Genomic DNA, 16,429 nt, shown 5'->3' on the forward strand with positions numbered 1-16,429 from the left:
TTGTGAGTCTATAATTTGTGCTACTTTGCCATCTTTTTTATTTTCTGTTCATTGTTCATTTCTGTCATAGAGAAAAGCGCTCATGCAGGCAGGCACTAACGCAAAGTTTACGCACAGCCGATCGTACATGCTCAGTCAGTGGTCATTTGGGAGTGTGTAAACTGCGCTATAGCTGCTGCTGAGATCATATAACCGAAGCTTTGCTGCTTGTGAACCGGTGTCACGTCCTATAGTGACAGCTACTTGGATATCTCCGGTCAGTGAACGTTGAGCATTTCCTGGAAAACAAGCATCAAATTGATGACCAACATTAGTGGAAAGAAATTGACATTTGTTTCAGGTAACAATTTCTAGGTTATAGCCTAGTTATGTAGGCTACTAAATCTTGATTTAGCCTACGTTTCCGTCTTGTTTAGGTATAGCCCATTTCTACAGTAAAACCTCTGGTTTACCGTCGCAAGAAAATGTCTATTAGTGCTATAACTATTATAGAAAATGTCTATTAGAGCCAAATGATCGGATGTTTATTCTTATTTGATCGCATAGCAGAGTCAGTACTAGCGCTTATTAACCAAGAAACATTTATATAGGCTACACCTGTCAAAGATGGTGCTCAACCGTAGGCTTATCTTCACTGGTAGGCATCTCTCACGGATGTCATTATGTTAACATTTTATTGGTTGACTGATATGGTCTTAAATAGCAATGTGAAGTTAGTTTCATATTCGACATTCAATATTCGTCTCACATTCAGGAAACGCTAGTTTGCAGCGTCGGGATAGGGACCGGGTTAAAACTACCTGTACAATTTTTAAAATGTATGACTTTTAATATTTCTATGAATATAAAACCTAAAACGTACACCAGATTATTCTAACAATGTCTGGCCTATTTCCACACCCACTCTTATCATTTTTTAAATGATAGAAAATCGCTAATCTCTGAAAATAGCCTGAAATCCCAGCTAAAATTAATTTATAACTTTGTAATTTTTTATTAATACTTTTATAATTTATAATTTGTGTTAAAAATCTCAAATTGACACCAGATTATTCTAATAATGTCTGGTCTACTTCCACACCGTTACTTTTTCAATCGAATGATTTTTTTTTTTTTAAGAAAGAAATTGCTAATATCTGAAAATAGCATTAAAGCTGTACTAAACTCAATTCTGACCAGTGGCCACACAGCTGCAGGTCAACCAGGAGCTAGTCTGTGGTTTGATTGTGACAGGATAACCAACGTGTTATACGCTTTTGACATCAATATACTTTCCACCAAATGCACCAAAGGACAGCCAGGGAGATGGACAAGAAGGGACCAGGACCTTTGTTTTGTCGTCATAGGAGATTAAAGTCAATTTGGGGACTTTGTCCAACATTGTCACACCAGCGACCAGTCCGAAGTTCACTGCTCAATCCCCCCTCACCACAGGGGAGGTGAGATGGGCAACAGAGAGAAGAAAGTATAATTTGAGAATGCAAAGGGACAAATAACAGTTACGATTACAGAAAAGGTGAGGTCCCCACCAGTCAAGTGTGAATTTGTGCAGCATTTAAGCAAACTAAAGAGTTTTTGATGTAGACCTAAACGCCAAGACAGCACTAGCCCCCTGAGAAGATATGGAGAAGGACTTTCAGTCTGCACCAAGGTGCTTCTGGAAACTGTCCGCCACCTCAGGAGGGGTAAGCAGGGAACCATCCAAAATACGTACAGCAAAGATGGGACGCTGTTGACCTTAACTGAGGAAGTTGTTGGGCGGTGGAAGGAACACTTTGAAGAGCTGCTAAATCCCACCATGTCCTCTAGGATGGAGGCAGAACCAGATTGGGGGATGTCTGATGAGGGAACAGATTCAGTGTTGCGACAATTTTACCTAATACAAAAATAAAGTTTATTTTTACATTAGTAAAGTTGTCGCAACACGACGATGGGTCACAATGACCCGAAGGTTACGCAAGGGTTAAAAAAGGGGACCAGAGAGTGTGTGCCATCTACAGGGGTATCACACTCTCAGCCTCCCTCGTAAAGTTTACTCTAAGGTGCTGGAGAGGAGGGTTTGGCTGATTGTCAAACCTCGGAATGAAGAGGAACAATGCGGGTTCCGTTCTGGTCGTGGAAAGACGGATCAGATCTTCACTCTTGCAAGGATCCTGGAGGGGGCCTGGGAGTATGCCCATCCAGTCTACATGTGTTTTGTGGATCTGGAGAAGGCGTATGACCGGGTCCCCTGGGAGATACTGTGGGAGGTGCTGCGGGAGTACGGGGTGAGGGGGGCCCTTCTTGGGGCGATCCAATCCCTGTATCCCAAAGCAAGAGTTGTGTCCGGGTACTTGGCACAAAGTCGATTTTGTTCCGTGTGGGGCGTTGGTCTCCACAAGAGCTGCGATTTGTCACCAATCTTGTTTGTGATATTTATGGACAGGATATTGAAGCGTAGTCGGGGTGTGGTTAAGGGTTGCGGTTCAGTGGTCTGGGGATTTCATCGCTGCTTTTTGTGGATGATGTGGTCTTCCTGTCATCATCGGACCGTGACCTTCACTCACTGGATCATTTCGCAGTTGAGTGTGAAGCGGCTGGGAATAGAATCGGCACCTCTAAATCTGAGGCCATGGTTCTCAGCAGGAAACCAACGGAGTGCTTACTCCGGGGAGGGAACGAGTTCTTACCCCAAGTAATGGAATTCAAGTACCTCGGGGTCTTGTTTGTGATTAAGGGGGAAAATGGAGCAGGAGGTTGGCCAGATAATCGGTGCAGCGGGGGCGGTATTGCATTCACTCTATCGCACCATTGAGCCGGAAGGCAAAGCTCTTGATCTACCTGTCAATTTTCTTTCCTACCCTCACCTACAGTCATGAAGGTTGGGTCATGACCAAAATATACAGGTCGCGAGTACAAGCGGCTTAAATGGGTTTCCTCAGGAGGGTGGCTTCTCCCTTAGAGAAAGGGTGAGGAGCTCAGTCATCTGTGAGGAGCTCTGAGTAAAGCCCTTCCTCCTTTGCATCGAAAGGAGCCAGTTGAGATCGTTGGGAACCTGGTAAGGATACTGGTATGTGAAGGGTGTGGAAGTTGGCCAGACATTATAGGAAAAATATGGTGTCAATTTGAGATTTTTCAGTAACATTTTGAAAGAATTATTAAGATTAGTGAGGATTTAATGCTATTTTCAGAGATTAGCGATTTTATATCCTATATAAAAAACATAATTGAAAAAGCAAAGAGTGTGGAAGTAAGACAGACATTATTATAATAATCTGGTGTCAGTTTGAGATTTTTCTGTACAGTTTTGAAATAGTTATTAAGATTAGCAAGGATTTCATGCTATTTTCAAAGATTTGTGATTTTATATCATTTTGTTTAAAACTTAATTGAAAAAGTAAAGGGTTTGGAAACAGGCCAGACATTGTTAGAATACTCTGGTGTCCGTTTGAGGTTTCATATTCATAGAAATATTATAAGAGTCATCATTTTTCAAAATTGTACGGGTAGTTTAAACACGGTCCCTAACGCAACGCTGCAAACTAGCGTTTCCCGAATGTGAGACGAATGCTTCATGTCGAATATGAAACTAACTTCACCTCGCTGTTGAAGCTTCTGTTTTAAACGTGAAAATCCTTTCAGGAGAATGGCAACAGACGATGATAAGAAAGACATGTGCAGGTGAGTTGTCGCTCACTATCCGTTAAGATATAAGTTTCTGTAATTCATAAAAATCATAAGAATATCGAGTTCGTACATTTAAAATATATAAACAGTTGAATAGAGCTTCATTTTAATTTCGTTTTAGCTCCCATGTCAATTGTTTTTAAATAATGGAAACTTCCTATATAATTACTCGTGTACAGTAAGGTCTGTCAAGTTGGAGGCTTCCACCATTTCCCTTTTATTGTGAACACGTAGCTGGCGCCAAAGAAAAATATTAAACATTGAATAGAAATGTTGTTCCTACAATTTCTGTTGAATGTTTCATTTTCAATTAACTGCTTATTTCTTATTTGAAGTACTGTCCATGTCCACAATCCACATCTGGATGCATTGAAAGATGACATACTCTACCATTTCAATCTGGGAACCTCAACTCACGACCTACAAGCAATGTTTGGCGATGTTAAAGTAACAATTTCATTTCATCACACTATCATGTGGGCAAACAAAACAAAATCGACTGCAGTGTATTGCATTACCTTTACATTGTCCCTTAAGATGAGATCATGTTGCCGTTTTGTGTTTTTCTCATCCAAGTCAACCTGATCTTCTTTTTTGTTTGTGTCTCAGTTTGTGTGCGTTGGAGGCAGTCCCCGGAGGATGAAATTGTTCATTGAATACATTGCTGGCGAGCTGAGTTTTGAGGATCAGAAATCTGAGTTCCCAAACATTTGTGCTGGCACTGACCGCTATGCCATGTATAAAGTTGGGCCTGTGCTGTCTGTCAGTGTATGTAAAGACCTATGACTAACCATCTGAATTACTGTGGTGTCATAATATTTTGAATTGAGACACACACTTTTAGTCTGGGGCTCAGAACCTTCTAAGAATGCTTTTAGCCCTGGGTTAAGTGCAGTGTGAAAAGCCCAGAGTGTTCAGAACAACAATTGTAATAGGCTGTTGTTTATTACATGCTTTATGTTTGCAGCATGGTATGGGGATCCCATCTATATCCATCATGTTACATGAACTCATCAAGCTCCTGCACCATGCACAGTGCACAGACGTTACCATCATGCGCATTGGGACCTCGGGTGGATTAGGTAAGTATAGCTGGCATCATTTAAAATGGAGCATTAGTAGTCAATTTTGTCATAAAAAGCTTTGGACCTTGTCTTTTCTGAGTCATGTATATAACAATAATTGACTACATTATTGGACCCTGGTTACAGTAGAACACAATTCAGTGCTGTGATCAGTTTTGTTCTCCTGTTGTTCTTTGTAGGCCTTGAACCAGGCACTGTGGTTGTCACCAAGGAGTCAGTGGATGCCTCATTCCTGCCCAAGTTCGAGCAGGTCATCCTGGGGAAGACAGTGGTTCGCAGCACTGACTTGGACCAGTGCCTGGCTGACGAGTTGTTGCAGTGCAGCAAGGACTTGGGCCTGTTTGACACGGTCATTGGCAAAACCATGTGCACGATGGATTTCTATGAGGGTAGGAGGTCCATTGTATGCCCATGTTTTCCCCACAGTGTGTATTTATGAAGTTGTTGCATTTATTTGAATCTTTGTTGACAGTAATTGTTTGTGCATCCAGGACAAGCTCGTTTAGATGGAGCATTCTGTTCCTACTCTGAGAAGGACAAGCAGGAGTACTTGGCCAAGGCGTATCAGTCTGGAGTCCGCAATATTGAGATGGAGTCCTCAGTGTTTGCTGCCATGTGCAAACTCAGTGGTTTACGAGGTAGGAATAAACGAGCCCTTCACACTTTGAAATGTCATATTTGTCACCCTCACTTTTATAATCCCTGTCACTGACTGTGGCAGACCAATCAATCAATCAAACTTTATTTATATTGTACATTTAATACCAGAAGGCAACACTATGCGTTTCACAGAAGGGAGGGAGGGGGGGATACAAAAACTTATGTTTGACACTAATTTCAGAACAAACAGCCCCCCTACCTTTCAAGCCAAGCCAAACCTATGCACTTGTTAGGATCCACTTAGTCGAATACAAAATGGCACATCAGCAATTAGGCTTTGTGTTGCTTTGTATTATAAGCTTTATTGAAGTGACATTTTGAGAGGAAAAGGCACAATGGTAATGGAGCTTTTGTTCTCTTGCTTTCGGAAGCTGCTGTCGTGTGTGTGACCCTGCTGGATAGACACAAAGGAGATCAGCTGACCAGCTCCCATGAAGTTCTTCACAACTACCAACAACGTCCACAAATACTGGTCGCCCACTTCATCAAGAAGATGTTGAATGCTTCTGGCCAAAGCTAGTATGTTGCTTGTTGGTAGGCTACTGTAACTAGGTATTTGCTGAAATTTGAAGCCTAGTGTTAGAGCATCCCAGGGAAATTAAATAGTGTAGCCTGAATTTGATTTTATTATTCAATCACAATCATAAACACATTCCTAGATATTTATTGCTGCTCACTATATCTGTGATTATTATTATGAATGATTATTGCTTAGTGATTCGTAAAGAATGCAATTTATTGATCGGCAGAAATGGAACTTAAGTTCCTCTTAAGTGTAATTGTGTTGGCCCATGACTTTGTGCAATTGTTTTTTGAAAGATGGTCTTAAAAAAAAAGATGAGCAATCAGAGAGCAAAAAGTGACGTTGTAATCTTTCAACCAGGGGTCTTACAGGGTTCTTCGGCTTTGTTGCTACAATTAGGCTAGCTATTGATAGAGTTAATGACAATCTCTTTTAAAGACTTCATGACAGGCTCCCATGGTGTAGATTGTTTTAGAGTGTTGTACTTCTTGATCCTACCCTTCCGTTTATCCAAGCAAATTGTCAGGTGAAATTAAGAATTCAGTTCTTGAAGTCGAATTTTACCAGATGATGTTGTAGACTTATTATGAAAGGATTACTACAGGTGCCTCATTTTCAAATCTACCTCTGTTTGTCATGCCCAAGTTCACCAAAAGCTTTAAATGTAAAGTAAGTTATTCTATAGATTGTTGCATTCTGTGACATACTGTAAACACAAACAGCTATTGAACAGAATAGCATGTCCTGCCCGAGTATAATTATCTCAAATAAATACATATATACATACAGTATATTTATACATAATATATATATATATATAATGTCTAATAAAAAATATATTTCCTGCAAAACTTGTGTGTGGTTGTGATCACGACAGAGGTTGTCATTAATCATATCTGCCTTCCACATTGTGTGTAGTCGCTTATATCTTGCTCATGCTCTACTGCTGTGGATCTATGCGCTGTTCAGGGGAATCTGACCTATGCCATACATTGCATTGTGCTGTCAAGTCAATCCGCAGCTTCCACCAACTAGGATGCTCAATAATCCTTTTCATGGCCTCTCATTTACTATATTACGGTAGGTTTAGTGAACCCAAAACGCGCTCCAAAGCACGCAATGTGCGATATTTCAAATTTAAGAATTAAAGTGGGTCTAGTTTTGACTACTTTCAGCTATTGAACCGTATAGACTAACAAAAAAAATCACTGCCATTGGTTGTAGGCCATATTCTTTTCTTGATTCACGTCAAGATACACAGGGTTTCCAATCTGCTCGTGCGCAGTCATAATCATAGGCGATTGTAGGTTATAAAACGGGGTGCAAAGGGTAGTGACATTTTCTTTGCTTACACAAATATGCTAAAAATTTATAGTAGATTTTGACAATTAAAATGAATATTTAGAGTACAACGAATTATGATAGAATATACAACTCTGACATCACTTTAAAATAGTCAAAAATCATTCAATCGTTTTTTTTTAAATTAATTAATTGGAAAATCATTTGTTTTCATCCCAACAGTAGGGGGTGCAAATTCACCCCCTGCACCTGAGGTAAAATCGCCTATGGTTATAATTCAACCCTCCCATCTTAAACTCACACTCTCATCCAAGCCGGTCTTATTCGCTGACTCAGTGCCTTAAAACAGCATTATCTCCCAACTGACCAGTCCTGCAACGTTCGCTGCTAAAGAAAAAAAGCCATGGCCAAAACAGCAATTGGTAAGATGATTGAATTTAAATAACAGTACCAGCAATGTACTATCGTCTCAGACACCTGCATCTATCCATGGAAACCGTTTTCTTTGACTGCACTGTTGAGGCCTGGGATCTGTACAGGACATGCAAATAATTTTTGACATGCAAATATTTTACAAACGATGCCTAGCCATTTTTGTCGGCTGTTTTGAAAAGAGAATTTGCCCTATTTTTGAGGTTTTGACGGGGATATTAGAGCAAGAGGGTATTACAGTCTCTCAGAATCGGAGTAGGCGTTGTCCGTAGGCTTGCTTATTTTTGCAAGACGATTAAGAAATATTTGATCAAATCAAATCAGATATCTTTTGTTTACATGATCGTGATTCCGTATAAAACCTTTCCGATGTTTTATGCACGATGCTGCACCTGCCACTTTGATATCAGCGGCTGATCTAGCAGCAGAATGCAGAAAGACCCCACCCAAGACGCCGGTCTGTCTTAAGCCTAACCGACCATTCAAAGAAAACTTACAAAGACTCAGGTCATTTATTTTCATTTAACGTCAACGCGACGTTTCTATGGTCAGAATGTAGATCAATTTCGTTGTATTATATTGAACGAAAGTAGGCTTAGTGTAAACTATAGGCTAAATGTACTGTTTCCACCCGTTTATTTTTCTGGATTGAAATCACCCATAGATGATACCCTACAACTTGAACTCGGACAAAATAGTCATGACAGACCCTTATTTTGGATTATTATAGACCTAATTTTCGAACATGATCGTATGTTCGAAAACTCTGATTAAAAATATTTATCGTATTAAATCCCTAAATATGTCTCAAGTAATAAGCTGGATGCTCTGTAGTGAAATAAGACAACATTGTCTTGTCTTTGTTTCTCAGCGATAGACCTATCTCAGTAAACCTGTGGCAGATATTGATGACTCACTGCATTATACCAGATGTTGACTCACATTAGGTTCTCTCTCGGAAAACATCCTCTTGAAACAATGTCATTTTATGATGCTATGCATGTGTTGCTAACACATCTCTTTTGTCACAAAGCTACTGACGTTTGGAGCATGGTGCATCCATGTAATTGGTCAAAGTGGCCTCTGTAGGGAGGCAGGCTGGGTTGAGTTGTGGCATGCAGGTGTAGCAGGCCAGCGGGAAGCTGGGTGGGAGGTGGTCCAGCCCTGCAGTAAGCTAACTGTCCACACTGGCCTTTGCAGTTGTGTCTAATCAGTATTGACTGTCTGCAGTCCCCTAAGGATAGAGATATGTTGCTGGTGAAGTGAAGGGGCTGGGTAATACTTAGTGGGGATACTGTCCATGGTGGTTAGAGGTTTACTGTGGTAGTGTAATGGAGGAGGAGATTAAGGTTAAGATTTAAGACTAAGGTCTTTAGTATGAGATGTAAAAACAAGAAATTGCCAACAAACCTGAGGACCACCAGAATGTATAAAACTATGTAGCCTTCAATAAATGTTGCCTTTACTGTCCTTCTTTACAGTTATAATTTTTTTTGAGTAGATGTACATGTATTCGTGCAGAAAATATATTCTTAATATATGAACCTTCTAGCTTTAGTTGTAGATTTATGTGTGGGGATGGCCGTAAAACTCCATGAAGTCCCCCCCGCAATGGTATTTCCAATTCAAATAAATCATAATGAGGTGCCATAATGTGGACTGGAATTAAACTGACGAGTGTTATGTGTTTGTATTCCCACAGCATACAAAGAGAAGATGAAGGAGTTGTCTGTCCTCTCCCTCATCTGCTCTTGCTTCTATCCAGAGTCCCAGAAGCTTGTCTGTGAATTTGAAGGTAAGACTCAGGTCAAGCTCTTTTCTCAACACAGATGCAAAGACTGCCTGTTGTCTGTTCTTTCCCATACTGTAATCTCTACCTGCAGTCATCCCAAAACTGCTTACTAATGCTGGCTTGTTTTGCAGACATGGAGGTGAAGCCTATTAACAAGCGAGCATCAGGCCAGGCCTTCGAGGTTATCCTGAAGCCTCCCTCCCCAGTGTCAGAGACGGCCCACAGCATCACCATGCCTCCCAAGAAGGACATCTCCCTGGATGACATCCAGAAGAAGCTGGAGGCTGCTGAGGACCGCCGAAGGGTACCACACTTTGCTGACCTCCAGTGGAGGATTATCCCAGAGTTGATCCTGTTTCAATAAAGTATTTGTTTAAGTGCATCTACAAAAACTGTGTGAAGACATGTGTGTCTGTGGTCATGACACTGTGTGTCATGTGGTTTTGGCTCTAGAGTATGGAGGTGGTAAGGGTTAAATAGATGGTTCCTTTCATATGGTGCCCCTGTCCCATGTGTCAGTCCCAGGAGGCCCAGGTGCTGAAAGCCTTGGCGGAGAAGAGGGAGCATGAGAGGGAGGTGCTGCTGAAGGCCATGGAGGAGAACAGCAACTTCAGCAAGATGGCAGAGGAGAAGCTCACCCAGAAGATGCTGCAGATCAAGGAGAATCGCAAGGCCCAGCTGGCAGCCATGCTGGAGCGTCTGCAGGAGAAGGTGAGATTTTGAAATGATGGACCTTTCACCAGCCACTGAGCGTCCTCAGGGTTGAGGTGTACAGCATCAGTCAAAGTCAGAAGCGGACGAGTGAAAAAACAAAAACAAAACCATGTCAGAGTTCTTCCGGTAAACTGTAGAAGAATAGCAGTGATTCATCAGTCTGTAACCTTGCAATAGCATTCAGTCACACCACTATTATGGTCACATGGAAATCCATCATGTCTTCTGCTGTGCTGTTCTGTTGTGACCTTCTCACCTACTCTGCCTGTGTCTGCAGGAGAGACATGCAGAGGTGGTGCGCAGGAACAAGGAGCTGAGGGAAGAGCTGACAGCGTGAGCCTCACCCTGACCTCAATCAACAGCCCACGCCCTTCCATCCCTCCCAAACCTTAGCCTCTCCAGAAAAGACCCAGAGCCCAAGAGGGAGGAGGATTTTGCCACCACACTCTGCCCCCTCAATATGTACACACACCCCTCTATCAGTATTATCAGTGGAAATGAATGAATTTCTTGAATTTAAAGGAAACAAACATTGCCATTACTATGTAAATACTTGATTTATGTATCTATCTATCTGTTGATCGATCTGATTTATCTCTCTTTTTCTCTCTTTTTTTTCTATTTTTCTCTATTTTTCTCTCTTTTCTCTCTCTCTCTCTCTCTCTCTCTCTCTCTCTCTCTCTCTCTCTCTCTCTCTCTCTCTCTCTCTCTCTCTCTCTCCCTCTGTCTCTCTCTCTCTCTCTCTCTCTCTCTCTCTCTCTATCTATCATGTGTGAATGGTAGGTAGTGCAAACAAATAGTTCAGTTGTACAGCCCTGTGCAATTTCAAATACTTTGTTTGTTATGCTCAAGCACTTGATCTTGAAATTTCAATCTGCAGCAGTTTCTTGTGAAAGGCTTTGGTGTTGTGAATTGGTCCTTGCTGACGTTTACAGTGTTCCCTATGATGTCAGTTTCTGTGTCTTTGTGAAGACTACAAATGGATGGAGTGCTCAGACTTTAGACTACTGCAGACATCACCTTATCCCATGTTAGCTCTGCACACACACCAAACACATGCTATCAACGCACATGTCTGTGCTTATCAAACTCGCAGAGTGAAATATCAACCCATCTTGACATGGGCTTGATAAACAATAGGTGCTTTATTGTCTTGAAGAATGTGTACCCCGGTCTACAGTATTTGGAGATGAAATTTCCTGAATGTTATGTCATCATACTGGCATGATAAATGACATTTTAACCCATGAAATGTGCTTTTGCCCTCACCTTGATATTACGTAATAGTGTGAACAGTGTGTCTGTGTGTGTGCGTGTGATGGTATTCTTCTGGTGGACTATCAGTTGCATATTTTCCCTGTATTAGTAAGATAGAGAATGACTGAATTTATTCTCCATATTCGGCACACTAAGTCATTTAGATTTTTTTACATGCCACAATGATCTGCCTGCTTCCCCTGCTGCCTATATTGGTTTCATTCATATTTCCCTGCGAAAACTTTGCTGAATAAGGGTTAGGGGTTCTGGTATATGGCATGCTTCATCGCATTCTTTTCTGTGCTGAAAGACAAGATTTAACTGCCAAATAAAAGAACCAATTACCTACCCAGATTGAATATTGTGGTGTCAGTTGATGAATTAATTCTCAGACACCTTGATACATTTTGTAACCATTCTCAACATTTGCAACAGTTAGTGCATTTCTCTGAAACACACAATGGATTACTTGCAAAAGCCTGAAACTTGCTCAAAATCCTTAGTTCATCTTTCAAAAGTAAATATTTATGTGTCCGTGTGTCATTGTTCACAAACAAGATGGTCGAAATGCTTAGGCATGTCAATGACAGTGTATTCTGTAAGTAGTTTCTAATGTAAACTATGGCTAAGATTTTGATGACAAGTGAAAATGTAAATGAACAAACATATCAATTGCAACAGAACAAAGTTACACATTACTTATTGTATGTGGGAGATTACTTGCAATAGATTTGATGAATTAACATTTATGCTTTTGCTGTTTGTCCTGTAATTTGTTGACAGACCATGCCATTGCAATACAGAAAAACTATTTTACAGCATTGCATAGCACAAAGGGAAAACATTAAAAACTTTGTAGAAATGTAAACATGGAAGTGCTGTATGGTGAATTACAATTACGGATGACAACTGTTTCAACCATTTTGCAAGTAATACTGTAACTTATACAATGAACTAAAATGAGATGTATTAGGGGAAAATACTTTTCCAGAGAGAACCAGTATGATACATTTAAAACAACATGAAATAGTAAGTGACAATGTAGGAAATAGCAGACAATTGTACATAATCCTTTGCATGAATGTACCAAATAACTGACAATTTGTTCAAATAATTAGAAATAGTTTTTATGATGTCCACAAGTGACAAGATGATGTGAGGCTTGAATTAATATTTTACAGAATTTCAGTTGTGATCCAAGAAATGTACCAAAGCAACCGTGAAAAACTGTAATATATCCACCATCTTTTTAGTTTCCCTTGATGTTATGTTAGTTATGTTTATGCCTCCTTTTGGGGCGGGTGGTAGGAACAACTGTAGTACTGCATTCTGTCCAACAGAGGACAGCAAGAGATTCCTCTTTTGTCTCCAAAAAGAGAGAGGTGGTTTACAAAGTCTATCTGAGATCAACAGCCAGACGTTTGGGTCTAGACTAAGGAAAGACTTTGATCAAACAATTAATCCTTCTTGGTCCTCAACCTCAACATGAACTGTAGCCTTTTGAATGACCCAAAAGGTATGTGTTAGATAAGAACTACTATTGAATTCTAGAACAGATCATTTTGATAGAATGCAGTAACCTTTAAAAAAGATTGCCATTATACAGTGATGTACTGGCACAGCTGTCTCTCAATGCAATGTGTCCAGTTACCTCATTTCCTTTCATCTGTGTATCCTGTTCTCACTATTGTCTAGACCTGCACATATTAGAGAGGTCAAGGGGGAATTGTAGAGGATTTCCCCTGGTCACAAATGACTTCCTGGGTATTCATGGGGGCAACAATACTTCAAGATTTGGTTTCTTACCTGGTATATAGTTAAGAGGTTTCCACCCATTCCGGTCCGAAAAATACCCAAGACGGGGAAAATCTAAGTGTACACACGATAACCCAGAGTTATATTGATTTACTGTCTTGTTTACTGTAAAACTCAATTTTATTGGTACAAAAACATGACAGCTGATGGTTATTCAAATGCAAAGTGATAGTTAGTCAAATGTAGTTTTAAACAGTGATGATGCCGGTTTAATAATGATATGTTCTTCTGATACAACTAAATCAATACCACATTTAGTTAATGAGTAACACTACATTATGTTACAATGCAGAGGTCTTTATTCAGCACCACAGTAGAACAGAGTAAACTTCTCTTACCAACAAATAAACAATACCTGCCACTTCCTGTGCACTTTGACAGCCAATCCATTCATGATAGTTTAACATATAAAACAACCTTGGAGGTAAAACATTAGAATTTATGTTACACATTATCATAAAAGAGAACAGAAAACAAATCTGTCTCCCTTCCTTCATACAGAAGTGTTGAAAGTAGGATGATTTAGAAAGTCCACAGAAAACAATGATTCTGAGTCCTCATCCCCTTCCCACCCCAAATAAAATAAAATAAGTCTCTGTTATTTCCCTACAGATTTCCTTTATTACCAGAAGACCGGATAAGACAGGTAGTTCTGCCTGTTGTATGGTGGGCAGCACAGCTCAGCTGTTGCTCTCAGTCCTGTGAAGGGAGTTCAGAAGGCCCCTATCTCTGTCCCCCACGGTCTGTAGGGCTTACTGAGGCTGGGGGAGGGGCCCACGGGGCTGTGGGCTGTTGCGGAGACCAAAGGAAAGGCGCTGAAGGAGAGAGGGAAGGCAGACAGGGAGGTGAGGGACGAGAGGAGGGGTGGGGAGAGCTTGGTGGCAGACACAGACAGCCCCAGGGGCAAAGTACCATTGGGGGGCACCCTGAGGGGATCTGTGGGGGACATGACATTAAGTCTGGGGGGCACAGATGCTTCAGTGGAAGAGGAGGATGACGAGGAGGAGGGAGGGCTGCTGGCACTCCGGGGTGTGGCTGTCCGGCCTTGGGGGTGATGCAGGAGTAGAGGGTGTGCCAGGTGGGTTGGGGGTGTCCCAAAAGCTGAGCCCCAGGCTAAATGTCCTGTGAGCCCAGAGTGAACCTCTCTCTGAGAAGCGTAGTTGTTGAGGTGGGATACCAGGCGAACACGCAGAGGGTCAGCGCTGTCCCGCCCCTCAATGATGCTCAGGTAACGAGCCGTCTCCGCCAGACACTCCCTGAAGCCTAGACTGCGGTAGTCCTTGGCCAAAGCATGAGCCTCAAAGTAACCTGTTGAGAGACCATTTCAGAGTCAGAGAAACATCCAGAACTCACAGCTCATTGTAGCACATACACTCGATGGAGTGGTAGACTGGTAGACATGTCTTACATACATACAATACAACATTGCATGTGTTGATCTTTATGAAATAAAAGTGCAACAAAATGTATTATTCATGTTACCATAACTACAATCTGAGAAAGGACAGGTTAGTATAGCTATAGTCTCACCTTTACCACCAGCTGCATGCAGCATCTTCAGATGATCTACTGTCATCTGCAAAACCTCTGCCTTTTCAAGTTTAGCAGAACCCTGTAACAGGAATTATCAAGTCACTTTGATCATTACCACAAAATGTACACACAAAGAGAAAAATAAGTTTCTTTCTACAAGAATCACAAGGCAATGGCTTGAAGAAGAATTCCACCATGTAGCTGCATACCTGCTTTTCAAAGGCACTTGGAACGAGTCTTCTCAGTTCGGACAGACTGTTGTTGATTCGATCACGACGTCTTTTCTCAATAATCTACACATAAAAGAAAGCATAACATCACGCTGTGGTCGACAGTGTAGTGTAAGAGAACAGCCGCTTCATGACATCCATGCGTAATTACGCATGGCACGATAAATGGATGACTCACTCCTCTGCGCCGTTTTCTGGCTTGAACTTGAGTTGTTGTAGGAGGCGACATGGAGTCGAGGGGAGAGTCCAGGTGTCTGGAATAAATATAAGATAACAAATTAATTGTAACTTTACAGACAATTAAATAATGATATTACGATCATTGGTAATGATAGATCCTTACTTAAGTGTCACGTTGTGGTGTAAAGTGTCCAAATATTGTTAAACACATGTTAAACGTATTCTACTACGAATTTCATAGTTCATTATTTTAGAAAGGGCTATCGTTAGCGCATTTCACAATAACACAACGCATAACGTGCACATTTAGCATATTAACATACAAATTCTGTTTTTCCGATGCGATCATGGAATTACAACAAACTGCAAGAAAGTAATGACTGAATTTACCCATTTTCGTCAGCACTGTCTTTCTCCACTTCAATATTGTCATCCAGTTCGCTGTCGGACGAACTGTAATTATGATTTCTTTTCATTTTGCTTCCAGACAATGTTGAGAAAAGTCCTTTAATGTGAGCTCAGTGTGCACTGTCAGCGGTGGGTCTGCGCAACAGTTTAAACGTCAAGCCTTGTTCCCATGGTATTATTTTCACACGGAGTAAAAGAGGGGCGGGAATTGGGCGGGCATCTAAATCACTGAGCCTATTACAATCAAGCTGACACTTGACTGACATGTTTGGACGTTTTTAGACGATGGATGTCCCAAAGTGGTGTATGGGCCTCTATTCCTCCATGACCCATTGAAATTTAATTGCTCAATTTAAAACTTTAAGGTAAAATCCTTTTTGTAGATCAGATTACACTTACATAACAGGCAGCAAGAATGGGAAAAGATGCATCATGCCAGAGAATAAAGGTCATCTCTGTACTGTGTGTGTGTGTCCATGCCTTGGGCCTGAGGGCAGCAGGTTACTGACATCAGAGGCTGAACACAAAACCCCTACTAGCCTGAGGTCCTTCTCTCCAGGCAGCCTCTCAGATCAGCAGACAACAACAGCACATGGAGCCCTCTTATTCAGCTGTGTGAAGTTGGGGGGGGGGGGAGGGCACACATGGCCTTTCACCAGTGTGTGGCTCTTTGTCAGCTGTGTGGTTCAACAACAGCATTGATCAGCCTGGGGCCCCAGTTTACATTAGTGTTGCCAGGCAGCACTAGGAAACCCCCTCCATGGGCGACAGTCGGGTTAACTGCCAGGCTCAGGGACACCTTCCCCGAGAGGCCCTCATCCACTGGAGAGGG

The 16,429-nt window shown here is 41.4% G+C and overlaps 3 protein-coding genes across 4 annotated transcripts; 2 read left to right on the forward strand and 1 right to left on the reverse strand.

The window, feature by feature from the left end:
• Window positions 1-126: 126 nt before the first annotated feature.
• On the forward strand, window positions 127-6,751 carry upp1 (uridine phosphorylase 1). 2 transcript variants are annotated; one of them, XM_047042404.1, is made up of 8 exons: window positions 127-340; window positions 3,592-3,660; window positions 4,002-4,113; window positions 4,276-4,434; window positions 4,634-4,748; window positions 4,931-5,140; window positions 5,243-5,389; window positions 5,783-6,751. In XM_047042404.1, the coding sequence occupies exons 2-8, from the start codon at window positions 3,626-3,628 to the stop codon at window positions 5,929-5,931; spliced, it is 927 nt and encodes a 308-aa protein (XP_046898360.1). In that variant the 5' UTR covers window positions 127-340; window positions 3,592-3,625; the 3' UTR covers window positions 5,932-6,751. The 2 variants fall into 2 exon arrangements, with proteins under 2 accessions (XP_046898360.1, XP_046898351.1); XM_047042395.1 differs by having other exon boundaries at window positions 3,622-3,660.
• Window positions 6,752-7,552: 801 nt separating this feature from the next.
• stmn2a (stathmin 2a) lies at window positions 7,553-10,799 on the forward strand. The gene is made up of 5 exons (XM_047043954.1): window positions 7,553-7,658; window positions 9,371-9,463; window positions 9,592-9,764; window positions 9,980-10,171; window positions 10,452-10,799. The coding sequence occupies exons 1-5, from the start codon at window positions 7,640-7,642 to the stop codon at window positions 10,509-10,511; spliced, it is 537 nt and encodes a 178-aa protein (XP_046899910.1). The 5' UTR covers window positions 7,553-7,639; the 3' UTR covers window positions 10,512-10,799.
• Window positions 10,800-13,382: 2,583 nt separating this feature from the next.
• LOC124477496 (hairy/enhancer-of-split related with YRPW motif protein 1-like) lies at window positions 13,383-15,746 on the reverse strand. The gene is made up of 5 exons (XM_047035319.1): window positions 15,580-15,746; window positions 15,188-15,263; window positions 14,989-15,072; window positions 14,777-14,858; window positions 13,383-14,554 (listed from the first exon to the last, which is right to left on the reverse strand). Exons 1-5 carry the CDS (start codon window positions 15,663-15,665, stop codon window positions 13,959-13,961), a joined length of 924 nt encoding a protein of 307 aa, XP_046891275.1. The 5' UTR covers window positions 15,666-15,746; the 3' UTR covers window positions 13,383-13,958.
• Between the last annotated feature and the right edge of the window lie 683 nt (window positions 15,747-16,429).

The sequence above is a fragment of the Hypomesus transpacificus genome, chromosome 2 (assembly GCF_021917145.1).
Source record: "Hypomesus transpacificus isolate Combined female chromosome 2, fHypTra1, whole genome shotgun sequence".
In the NCBI taxonomy this organism is placed as follows: Eukaryota; Metazoa; Chordata; class Actinopteri; order Osmeriformes; family Osmeridae; genus Hypomesus; species Hypomesus transpacificus.

Excerpts from the sequence above, each read along its gene's own strand:
- LOC124477496 (XM_047035319.1), bottom strand. The coding sequence starts at position 15,665 with ATGAAAAGAAATCATAATTACAGTTCGTCCGACAGCGAACTGGATGAC. Across the intron at positions 15,073-15,187 it reads CCAGAAAACGGCGCAGAGGA|ATTATTGAGAAAAGACGTCG; the intron begins GTGAGTCATCCA and ends TTTTATGTGTAG. Across the intron at positions 14,555-14,776 it reads GCATGCAGCTGGTGGTAAAG|GTTACTTTGAGGCTCATGCT; the intron begins GTGAGACTATAG and ends GTCTCTCAACAG.
- stmn2a (XM_047043954.1), top strand. Across the intron at positions 9,464-9,591 it reads GCTTGTCTGTGAATTTGAAG|ACATGGAGGTGAAGCCTATT; the intron begins GTAAGACTCAGG and ends CTTGTTTTGCAG. Across the intron at positions 9,765-9,979 it reads CTGCTGAGGACCGCCGAAGG|TCCCAGGAGGCCCAGGTGCT; the intron begins GTACCACACTTT and ends CCCATGTGTCAG.
- upp1 (XM_047042404.1), top strand. The coding sequence starts at position 3,626 with ATGGCAACAGACGATGATAAGAAAGACATGTGCAG. Across the intron at positions 4,435-4,633 it reads GGCCTGTGCTGTCTGTCAGT|CATGGTATGGGGATCCCATC; the intron begins GTATGTAAAGAC and ends TTATGTTTGCAG. Across the intron at positions 5,141-5,242 it reads CACGATGGATTTCTATGAGG|GACAAGCTCGTTTAGATGGA; the intron begins GTAGGAGGTCCA and ends TTGTGCATCCAG.